This window comes from Gracilinanus agilis, chromosome 1 (assembly GCF_016433145.1).
Source record: "Gracilinanus agilis isolate LMUSP501 chromosome 1, AgileGrace, whole genome shotgun sequence".
Taxonomy (NCBI): Eukaryota; Metazoa; Chordata; class Mammalia; order Didelphimorphia; family Didelphidae; genus Gracilinanus; species Gracilinanus agilis.
This window is the reverse complement of record NC_058130.1, coordinates 796,246,261-796,258,766: the sequence shown is the minus strand read 5'-3', so window position 1 is coordinate 796,258,766 and position 12,506 is coordinate 796,246,261. Positions and strand designations below refer to the sequence as shown.

General features: G+C 42.4%; 1 protein-coding gene across 1 annotated transcript in view; it reads right to left on the bottom strand.

Annotated features, from left to right (window-relative positions):
• Positions 1-11,574: 11,574 nt before the first annotated feature.
• Positions 11,575-12,506, bottom strand: part of LOC123232500 (vomeronasal type-2 receptor 26-like) — a 37,855-nt gene continuing 36,923 nt past the window's right edge. The window contains exon 6 of the mRNA XM_044658950.1: positions 11,575-12,497. Coding sequence (XP_044514885.1) covers positions 11,575-12,497 — 923 coding nt within the window. The remainder of the gene's footprint in view (positions 12,498-12,506) is intronic.

Genomic DNA, 12,506 nt, shown 5'->3' with positions numbered 1-12,506 from the left:
TAGGGGAGGGTTAGATGAGGAAGAGGGGAAAAGAAAGAGCAGACAGGGAATGCTCTTAATTGGTTGTGTGTGTGAGCACAAGGCAAGCTGGTCACTTTGGGAGGAGGGGAAGGAGTGCTGGGGAGGGAATTCAGGAGAGGAGGACGTTTAAGTCAGCTCCCATGGTGGGAGGGAAAAGCAAACTGATTTGGGGCTGGAGGGGATGGTATGAAAGGACTTTTTTGCTGCAGTGAGGACTGAGCGGTGATTATTTCAAACACCCGTAGAGGATCCAGTCAGCAGGGTTTGGTGACTCTCTGCAGCTCCATCGGGGAGCACATGAGTAGGAATGAACAAGCTGTGCAGTAACAAAAGGACAGAGATTTGCGTGCAGATGATAGGATAGAGCTATATTAACTGACCAAGCGCTCTAGCTAGAGAAAGTGAGGACAGCCCGTGCAGGGGTGAAGGCCTGGCAGGAACCAAAGGGTTGAGGAACACCGTGGGGACAGCAAAGGGTAAGAGTCAGGATGGGAAGCAAAAAGGTTATGACTGGATAAGGGGATTTCCGAGTTCCTGAATGTGCAAGTGAAGATTTGTGGGTGACGGTGAAATCAAGGGTCAAACTCATCTCTGCAGAGCTGAGGTGATCATGGGAAGTGAGAGTAGCAATGCATACGACAAATACGGCCCTGATTCAGGAAGTACTTCAAGGCCTGCAAAGTGCTTTACGAATGTAGCTCATCTGATCCTCAGAACAACCCTTTTGTTATCATTATCCCCACTTTACAGAGAGGGAAGCAGAGGCAGCCTGAAGTGAAATCATTTCTTCCTGACTCCAAGCCCAGCCCTCTATCCACTGAACAGTCTAGTCGCCTCCCAGTATGTCAAAGACTCCAACGTGAGGGCAGGATGGAAGCAGTGAGCCCAGCACTGAGCTAGCCGAGGAAGGAAGAAGACTGTCTCAGAGGTCAAAAGGGAGGTATTAGGTACCTACCATGTGCCAGGCATTATTCTATAATCCTGACAGCCCCGGGAAGTAGGGGTTACTGTCACTCCCTCCCCACCCCCACCCCCATATTACAGCTGAGGAAACAGAGGCAGACAGAGCTGAAGTGATCTGCCCAGGGTCACCCAGCTAGGAAGCCTCTTGGGCTGTATGTGCCTGACTACAGGTTGGGGGCCCTTTCCAGTGCCCTGCTGGCTGCCTCTAATAGATACTGCCTGGCTATGCAAGGTTGATGGAAGGGAAACTCCCCAACTCTGCTGCTAACATGTGGCATTTCTTAGTTCACTCAGTTTCCCCTTGTGTAAAATGAGAGGATCCCCGGCATCTGCCCCAGCTTGGAATGGGGCCCCGGCCACAGACAGGGCTGGGAAAGACCGAAGGCTCTCACCTGGCAGGTCCCAGCTGTCAGGAACACGGGGCCCATGCTGAGCTCGGCCAGTCTCCTTCTTGGGGAAGAGCCAAGCTGGAGAGAGAAGAGAGCCCCCGTCAGGCCAGGCGGGCCCTAGCCTCTGGCCCCCCGCCCCTCCCCCCTCCCTGCGGGAGCGGCTGTCCCGGGAGCTCCCGAGCCACTTGCCACTGGCCCGGATTCAAGGGACACAAATACGACAGGCCTACTAAGTGCCCGGCCCGTATTGGCAAGGCGAGGCGTGGAGCGAAGCATTCTCGCTTCCGCTGTCCTGGGGCTCCGTCTTCAGGGACCCCTCATTTGGCGTCTGCCACGTGCTCAAGAAAGCAGAGGAAGCCCCAGCGCTTGGAGGAGGGCGCCCCAGCACCGTCACCCCTAGGGCGGCCAGCCCTTCCCCTCGCAGCAGGGCTGGGGGCTCCGCGGCTCCCCTGCCCCACAGCAGCACCCAGCAGGGGCCGCATAAGTGCCTGCAGGAGGATCGGCTGCCAAAGGGGGTGCCTGGGGCAGCCCTCCGGGGTGCTGGAGCGGTGGGGGGAGCTGCTCAGAGGCCATGGACCAGAAGTGGGGAAGAGGCAGCAGGACCCAAGGCCGAGGGGAAGAGGGAGGTGCCCGGCACCGCAGAAGGGACCAAATAAACGGGGAGTGGGGCCGGAACCCTGAGGAAGAGCCGCGACCCCTGATTGGTTCCCACGCCCCGCCCCACCACTGGGAATGGCCAATGAACACCTCCATCCCAGGAGGGGGGCGGGGCGACGTGCCGAATTGCGCAAGCGCGCCTCCAGCCTTCGCCCTCCAGCAGAGTTCCGCAGCCCGGGCGAGGCGCCAGGTCCGAGTCTCCTGTGGGCCCCGGCTCCAACTCACCCCTGCCTGGGACCCAGAACGCAGGATTCGTAGTTTGGTGCCGGCTGCTGAAGGCGAAACGGAGCCTAGACGGCCCAACACAGGAGAAAGAGGCGTCTACAGAACGCGCGAGACGCGCACAAGTGACGCATGACCCGATGGACCGGAAGTGACCACGAATCCGGTAAACGGAAATGACATTTCTAAGGCAGGAAATGACTGCTTGTCTGGCTGCGTCACGTGTCCTGCGGAGGCGCCTAGGGGGCCGGGCTTTTCTTCCTCCTCCCGGCGGCTTAAAGGCCTTAAGCCCCGAACTTTAGTGGCTGGGAGAGGAGGTTCCCAGAAGGAGGACATCGTAGGGATGAGGAGCTGTTTCTTGTGCTGAGATAGTGACCTTTGCTCTGGAAATGAATGACTCCCGGAGAACTAACGCCCAAGGACAGAGACGAGGCCGTGAGTGCGCCCCCTGCTGCCCGGAGGAATGCCAGGCCTCCTTAAAAGGTCGGGCTCTTGGAAATGAGGGAAAATGGAGCGGGGAAAAGAGGCCCTACAAAGACAGACGGGCAAATGTGGCCCTGATTTTCAGAAAAAGAACAGATTCTGCCTACTGCGAGTCCCCGAGTTGGACATCAATTCCTAGGAGAATTCCAGAATAGATCCTTAAAGGGATGTTTTTTCAACAATTTTTCATTGGTAAAGCAGGGAAGAAGAGATTGTAAAGAACGACCAGGACTTCACGAAAAGGCAGGTGAGGAGACAGCCTGCTGGCCTCAAAGCACCCACGTAACCTTTCCAAGAACAGTCAGTGTTGTGTGAAAGTTCAAATCCAGATCCTAGTGTGGAAGTTTCAGAATCTGTGATAGGCAGAACCAGGAAGTGGTTCCAGCAGATGGAGAGCCTGAAAAATGACAATAGAGGAAGGACAAGAAATATCTAATCTCTAATACCACTGCTAGGTATTCCTAATAAAGAACATGTTAATGGAGAATTCATTGGGCAGTAGATTGTGGAAGGTAAGTTATTGGTAGAAAAATATTGTATTTGACCGAAATAGTTGAGTAAAACTAAAGCATAAGAGAGAAATTTTGTACTTGTCATAGCTTTAGATACAGATCAAGAAGACAAGTAAAACAATACAAGTGGGTCCTGCCTTCTTGGAAACAGAAAAGAAGCACTTTACAATTCTGGGCGCTAATGGGCACAAGAGTTTTGTCCCTAATATATTTTGTGGTGCTTCTCAAGTTATTTTGACTGTGCTGAGAAAGAAGAGTTTAAAAAGGGACAAAAGAATATGCCATGCTGGAAAAAAAATCCAGCAGATGTAAAATGCTTAATAGTGCTTAATAATATGGACAATCCAAAAATAAATTGGAGTAACCGAATATATGAATGATGGTTTTTTAAAAACATTTATTAATATTTATTTTTTAGAAAAGTTAACATGGTTACATAATTCATGCTCTTACTTTACCCTTCACACTCCCCCTCCCCCCCCAAGCTGATACATATGTTCTTTTCCATAAGTCCCTCAGAATTGCGTTGCTGCTAATACAGAAGTTCATTACATTCTAAATAATGTTTTTTTAAAAGTTGTTTCACTCCTCAAAAAGACACTTTATCTCATAGCCAGCTCAGGATGGACTGGCGTAAACCTTAAAGAGAAACCAATTTTTTGTCCTTAACATTTATTTACCATTTTATTCCATATCTAGAGAATTTGTGAAAGTTCAACAGATCAATTGATGGACCAAACAGTCTGCCAAATGTAGATGAATGGAAGGAATGCACTGGGGTCCTGGGGAAGCTGAAATTACTTTCAGGCTTAAGCTTACACTTAGCTAAACAAAAGACTAGAAGGACACAATTCACCAGATATAATCTGATCAAGGCTGTGTCCTGAAAGATTATATTCTTATTTCTGGTGTGTAAAGTGTGTCTTTTAACTCCTTCAAATATTTATTTTTTGTTTATTTGTTATATTAAAGTTACCAAGTATCTCCCCTCCTTCCCCTCCCTGAATTAGAGAAAGCATCATTTGAGTATATGTACGTATATATGTGTACACACATACAAAAACTCTTGCTTGTTTAGAGCCAGGCCTAGAGACTGGAGGTCCTAGGTTCAAGTCCGGCCTCGGACACTTCCAGCTATGTGACCTTGGGCAAGTCACTTGACCCCTATCGCCCACCCTTACCACTTCTGGGCTAAGGACGGTCCCTAGCCCGGATGAAAAAGGAGGAGGGTTGGGCCTGGGGCTAGCAACCCCACCCTGTAAAACTACACCTGCTAAAGAAACTGCAACCTAAAGTAGGGGCAGCTGGGTAGCTCAGTGGATTGAGAGCCAGGCCTAGAGATGAAAGGTCCTAGGTTCAAATCTGGGCTCAGACACTTCCCAGCTGGTTGACCCTGAGCGACCCATTGCCTACTGGTTGTGGCCCTATGCTCCTAGAATGGAGTCCCAGGATAAAAAAAAAAAAAGACATACACAAATTATTCTTAATAATATTTCTGTTGTTGTGTATAATGTTCTCTTGGTTCTACTCATCTCACTCTTCATAAGTTTTAAATTGGTCTTTCTTTCCATTTAAAAAAATTAACTTGCTTGTCATTTCTTGTTGTCCAGTAGTTTTCCATCACCATCATGCTACAGCTTGTTTTGCCATTCCTCAACTGATGGACATCCCCTTGATTTCCAGTTTTTTGAAAGCTGCTATAAACATTTTAGAATATATAGATTCTTTTCCTTTTTCCTTGATCACCTCAGGAAACAAACTTCCTAGTCATATTGCAGTCAAATGGTATAAGCAGTTTTATGAGTCCAGATTGCTCTCCAAAATGGATGGATCATTCACAGTTCCACCAACAGTGTATTAGTGTCCCCATTTTTCCACATCCTCTCCAACATTTGTCATTTTGCCCTTTTATCGTTTTAGTCTTGATGTAGCTCTAGAGAGTATTATCTTTTCTGACTTCCACATCACACTACTGATTCATACTTATCTTGCAATCCACTAAAACCTCCAGATCTTTTTCAGATACACTGTTGTCTAACCATGCTTGGAGCAGCTAAATAGCAAAGTGGATGAATACCTGGCCCAGAGTGAGGAAGACTCATTTTCCTGAATTCAAATCTGGCCTCAGACACAAGCTGTATGACCCTGGGCAAGCCACTTAGCCTTGGTTACCTCAGTTTCCTTACATTTACAATGATTTAGAGAAGGAAATAAGCCCCTTTATTATATCTGTCAAGAAAACCCCAAATGGGGGTATGAAGAGTCAGACACAATAGAAAGACCAAGCTAAAACAACAAACTCTGTCCTCCTTGTTCTATTTTTCTAAAGACTTTTTTTCCATTTAAAAAATTTCCTTTTCCTCTTTTCATTGTAGATTGTAGCCTCCCCCCCTTTTTTTTAAAACATTTATTAATATTCATTTTTAACATGGTTACATGATTCATGCTCCTCCTTTCCCCTTCGCCCCCCGCACTCCCCCCACCCATGGCTGATGCACATTTCTACTAGTTTTGTCATGTGTCCTTGATCAAGACCAGTTTCCAAATTGTTGGTAGTTGCATTGGTGTGGTAGTTTCGAGTCCACACCCTCAATCATGTCCACCCCGACCCATGCGTTCAAGCAGTTGTTTTTCTTATATGTTTCCTCTCGTGCAGTCCTTCCTCTGAATGTGGGTAGCATCTTTACCATAAATCCCTCAGAATTGTCCTGGGTCATTGCATTGCTGCTGGTACAGAAGCCCATTACATTCCATTTTACCACAGTCTATCAGTCTCTGTGTACAATGTTCTTCTGGCTCTGCTCCTTTCACTCTGCATCAGTTCCTGGAGGTCTCTCCAGTTCGCCTGGAACTCCTCCAGTTTATTGTTCCTTTTAGCACAATAGTATTCCATCACCCGCATATACCACAGTTTGTTCAGCCATTCCCCAATTGAAGGACATACCCTCCTTTTCCAATTTGTTGCCACCACAAAAAGTGCAGCTATGAATATTTTCGTACAAGTCTGTTTATCTATGATCTCTTTGGGGTACAAACCCAACAATGGTATGGCTGGGTCAAAGGGCAGGCATTCTTTTATAGCCCTTTGAGCATGATTCCAAATTGCCAGCCAGAATGGCTGGATCAGTTCACAGCTCCACCAGCAATGCATTAATGTCCCAATTTTGCCACATCCCCTCCAACATTCCTTACTCTCCCCTTCTTTCATTTTAGCCAATCTGCTAGGTGTGAGGTGATACCTCAGAGTTGTTTTGATTTGCATTTCTCTAATTATTAGAGATTTAGAACACTTTCTCATGTGCTTATTGATACTTTTGATTTCTTTACCTGAAAATTGCCTATTCATGTCTCTTGCCCATTTATCAATTGGGGAATGGCTTGATTTTTTATACAATTGCTTTAACTCCTTGTATATTTGAGTAATTAGACCCCTGACAGAGTTTTTTGTTACAAAGATTTTTTCCCAATTTGTTGTTTCCCTTCTGATTTTGACTACATTGTTTTTGTTTGTACAAAAACCTTTTAGTTTAATATAATCAAAACCATTTAATTTACATTTTGTAATTTTCTCTAACTCTTGCTTGGTTTTAAAGTCTTTCCTATCCCACAGATCTGACAAGTAAACTATTCTGTGTTCACTTAACTTGTTTATAGTTTCCCCCTTTATATTCAAGTCATTCACCCATTCTGAATTTATCTTGGTGTAGGGTGTGAGATGTTGATCTAGACCTAATCTCTCCCATATTGTTTTCCAAATTTCCCAGCAGTTTTTGTCAAATAGTGGATTCATGTCCCAAAAGTTGGGCTCTTTGGGTTTATCATACACTGTCTTGCTGATGTCATTTACCCTAAGTCTATTCCATTGATCCTCCTCTCTGTCCCTTAGCCAGTACCATATTGTTTTGATGACTGCTGCTTTATAGTATAGTTTAATATCTGGTACTGCTAGGCCCCCTTCCTTCACATTTTTTTTCATTATTTCCCTTGATATTCTTGATCTTTTGTTATTCCAAATGAAATTTGTTATAGTTTTTTCTAATTCAGTAAAGAAGTTTTTTGGTAGCTTGATAGGTATGGCGCTAAATAGGTAAATTAATTTGTGTAGAATTGTCATTTTTATTATGTTAGCTCGTCCTACCCATGAGCAATCAATGGCTTTCCAATTGTTTAGATCCAGTTTTATTTGTTTGGAAAGTGTTTTGTAGTTCTTTTCATATAATTGCTGTGTTTGTTTTGGTAGATAGATTCCTAAGTATTTTATATTGTCTAGGTTCTCTTTCTACTTCTTGCTGCTCTAGTGTGTTGGAAATGTATAGAAATGCTGATGATTTATGTGCATTTATTTTGTATCCTGCAACTTTGCTAAAGTTGTTGATTATTTCTACCAGCTTCTTAGTTGATTCTCTAGGATTCTTTAAGTAGACCATCATTTCATCTGCAAAGAGTGATAGCTTAGTCTCCTCCTTGCCTATTTTGATACCTTCAATTTCTTTTTCTTCTCTAATTGCAACTGCTAGTGTTTCTAGTACAATGTTGAATAATAGAGGTGATAATGGGCATCCTTGTTTTACTCCTGATCTTATTGGGAAGGCTTCTAATTTATCCCCATTGCATATGATGTTTGTTGATGGTTTTAGGTATATACTGTTTATTATTTTTAGGAAAGGCCCTTCTATTCCTATACTTTTCAGTGTTTTCAATAGGAATGGATGCTGTATTTTGTCAAAGGCTTTCTAAAGACTTAACCTAAGTATTCCTTTTAAATTTCATTTTGAGTCACCTTTGTCTTCTAGACAGTCAATATCTTTTTAGATCATGGCTGTTTTCCATTGTGCTAACTCTCCTTCCCAACATTGTGTCATTTGTAAATTCGATAAGCATGCCATTTTTGCATTTATGACTACTTTTTTAGTCCAAACATGTAATTTATTCCAATTCTTTATAACTGAATCATTGTCTAGGAAATTGTAGCATTTTCTTCATCTTTTCAATGGAAATAATATGAGATGCCTCTTCAGATATGTCTCTGAAATCCAGATAAACTATGCTCAGTTTCTCCCTGATCTCAGTTTAGTAACCTTCTCAGAAGGGGAAATAGTTCAGTTCTGATTTTTTTCTTGATATGACACTACAGTGGCTCTTTGGAACCAATGTTTCTGTTTCTTGATGACCACTTATAATCTCTTTGATGATCAGCTTTGGAATTTTGCCAGGATTTTTAACATAATCTTCTTGGTATCTAGTGTTCAGACTCCTTTCTTTTTTGAAATTGGGACAGTATTATTTTGTCTCCAGTCCTGTGGTGCATTTTTCACTCATTTTCTACCCATTGCTGGTCACTCAGTAATTGCATCTACCAGGTTTTTTCAGGACATGATTCAGAAACTAATCTCAGCTAAGAGACCTAACTTCATCAAGGGTAACTGGTTGAATGAATTATTGCAAATATATTTGTTAAAGAATCACTATATGCAATATTCTGTTAGAGATAGATATGAAAAAGCAGTCTTTTCTAAAGACCTTGGATTCTAATAAAGCAGAGGTTGTTTTTTTTAGTTCACAGATATCTTTTCTTAAAATTAAATGAAATTATTTTTTTCATTTTTCAATTATATGCTTAATAACCACCACTACCAAAAAAGAAAATTGTATGGACAAATGCCAAAAAAAAAAAAAAAGAAGTACAAAACAATTTGTTTAAAATATGTAAATTATACATGTATAGTAATATATACTCTCCTTGAGTTCTCTTTGGATTTGTTTTACTTTGATACTTTAATCTCTTGATTTTGTGGCTGTTATTTTTTTAATGTAATCCTAGTATGTATTATTTTTATTCTCTTTTCATTTCTTCATATAGTTCCCATTTTTCTTTATATTTCCAACATTTGTTGTGGGAAGCCAATAAGAGAATAGATAAAAATCTGAGACTCCTTCTTTGACCCCTTTTATGATCCACACCCTTTCTTGTTCAAAAGTATTGTGGCCTTATTGAAAAGCTTTAAGCTCTTAGCAAACCAGCAGTCAAGAGGTTAACATTCTTCCCCTTTGGTCAGGAATGCAGCTGCTGGGTCTCAAAAAGTGGTTTTAGACATTCAAGGCTGAAAAATTCAGTGACTTCCTGACCCAGCAAAATATTCCCAGACTTGGCTGATAATCATGCAGCTACAATCCAACCTTGTACTCTTATCTTCACCTTGAAGTTTCTGAGGTTTCTGGGTGTTGTCTAAACTTATTGCAATGTCTGTAAAGCTGTAAAACTCTCTGTGCTTTTGGGGTGAAAGGGAGTTTGAATTTTCATATATAATAAACTTGTGACTCAATGGCACTTTGGAGAAGCAGCTATGAGTTAACAGTCAAGATCGTCTCCTGTGTCCCGTTATTTTCTTTTCAACTAAGCTGTCCTTATCAGAGATGATAAATAGATCTCAACAATTTGTCATTTCTAATAATAATAATACAATCCATTACATTCATATGTCATGATCTATTCAGCCATTTCACGCAATCACTGCAATGGTATTACTTCCTGTTATTTTGTCATTAAAAACAAAGCTTCCAAGAATATATTCATACATAGACAGCTTTTTATCCTCTCAGTCATGCCCCTAGTGCTTAAACCTGGTAATGGGGTCCCTAGGGTTGATAAGTATGGAGAGCTTTACAACTCTTAAAGTCTATTTCCTTCTTATTTTCTAAAAAAAAAAAAAAAATGTGCTAGCATTTCTTATTCCTATTAGCATTTAATCTGATCAACTTAACCTATGTGGTTCTTAGTTAACATACATTACCAGGACCAAATTTAACTTAATTTGTCCTTAGGCAGCAGTTACAATCTGTTGCCAGGGCCATACTGTTTCCAAAACCTGGGTCATACCCAGTGGAACTTTTGTTCTGATGCCACAACCCCTCAGGAAAGCAATATCTCCATAGTATGATGAGTGTTAAAGTAAGACTTTTTCAACCTTGTCTGACCAGAAATTATGTTTGGATTATGTGTGTGATCAGGCTAAGATCTACTGTTAGTCTTATGTAAGTATGTGGGTCTCTCTCTATATCATATTTAACATATCTAATATTCAGTTTATCCTTTTAACTTCTTTCTCATTTTTCAGTTAGATTTATTTAGTTGTGAGAAGGGAAAATTGAAGGCCCCACTATTATTATTTTGTTACCTATTTCTGTCTCTATCTCCTTTAGTTTTTCTTTTAGAATTCTGGATGCTATAACATTTGGTGCATACAGATGCAATATTGATAGTACTTTATTATCCATAGTACCCCTCAACATTCCCTCCTATAACTAAGAAGTATTCATGGTTTATCTGCAAGGTTAGAAGATAGTGGGACAGATTTCTTTGGATAGCAAACTTGACATTCTTGAAGGATTGCTTGGTGGTATAAAGACACTAGGCCAGACTATAATTTCTACATGCACCCTCAAGGATAGCAGAATTCTTTGAGGCAAGAACAGCGATCATCAATAGAATTGGATTTTACTCATTGCATTCTGAATTTCTGATCTCTTAAGTTTAGAGAAAAAGAACCATGACAAGCAGGTACAGGATAAAACCCATTAACTGTAAATAGGATTAATAAAAAATAATACAAAATCAATCATGATCATTTCCCAACCAAGATGTCAGTCCCTCAGGCTCACAATGTAGGTTTCATTCTCTATTCCTATCTATCAGCCCCACATGAATTAGGTGATGGGGGCACATAGCAGAAGGTGTATCCAATAAATACTGGAAAGGGTGATAAAGGAGGAGTTTTTTCTGGAGAAACTTAGGTCTCAAGTTGTGAGCAAGAATGAAAGGAGTGAGAAAGAAGAGATAAAGATGAAAGGAAGTTCATTAATTATGCAGTGGAAGGGGAACATCAAATATTTAATAGTAGGACACTGACAGGAGTTTTCAGCTGGATGGAAATGAGGAAGGGTGTATGTGCTATTGGTTAGGGAAATTTATTTGGGAGCTAGGAGTTCAGGATAACAGATTGTTAAAAGAGTTTGGTGATGTCCAGAACAGTTTATTATTAGTCAAGGCAGCACATTCGCGAATGTCAAGATGTCTGCTGGAGGGCATAGGTGATTAGAAGGTCAGTGTCATTTTTCAGTCCTGACTTTATGGTAATTTGTGTTTCCTTGACTTGGGAAGGCTCAAGAAATTTGTTTTATGGTAGGCAAAAACAGAAGGAAGTGTGGTGTGGAATTCTGTGATCCTAGACAGGAGGCAAGAAGTTGAATGTCCCAGGGTCCCTTCCATATTGATATACATATCCTTAAAATTTATTATAACTCTAACAGGAATTAGCAGGAAATGATCCTTAATGATTCCTGCCCTTGGAATTTGCATTATTATTCTTTATACTTTCCTGGGTGTTTCTCTCTGGCTTCAACAAGATCAAGTAACACTTGGGAATAAAGATGCAGCTCATTATTCCAGCACTGGAGGCCAGGATGGAGAAGATCTCCACCACCACCATGGCCTTCCCCTTGGCACTCTGATATGTGGGCAGGAAGGAGACCCACACACTGCAGAACACCAGCATGCTGAAGGTGATGAACTTGGCCTCATTGAAGGTGTCAGGCAGGTTCCTGGCCAGGAAAGCCACCGTGAAGCTGCAGAGGGCTAGGAAGCCCATGTAGCCCAGGACAAAGTAGAAGGCAAGGACAGAACCCTCATTGCACCCAATGATGATCCGATCTGGTTCAGAGCTTGTATCCATCTCAGGGAAAGGAGGAGCAATTCCCAACCAGATTCCACAGAGAATCACTTGAATCCCAGAACAGATAATGACAACAGAGTTGGACACTCTGGATTGCACCCACATTCTCCCCCTGCTCCCCGGTGTTGTGAGCCTGAAAGCCAGGACTACCATGACGGTTTTGGCCAAAATGGAGGACACGGCTACAGTGAACACAATCCCCAATGTTGTTTGTCGGAGGAGGCAGGTGGCTGATGAAGGACGGCCAATGAAGAGCAAGGAGCAGAGGAAACAGAAGGTGAGGGAGATGAGCAGAGTGTAGCTGAGAGCCCGGTTATTGGCTTTGACTATGGGGGTGTCTTGAAACTTCACAAATACCCAGAGAATCAGAGCTGTCATGAGAGAAAAGGAAAGAGCCACACAGGTCAGAATCATCCCTAGCGGTTCTGAAGCATCCAGGAAAGTCACTATTTTGTGGAGGCATTGATTTCTTTCCTTATTTGGATATTCATCTTCTGGGCACTTCACACAATGCTTCATATCTGAAAGGG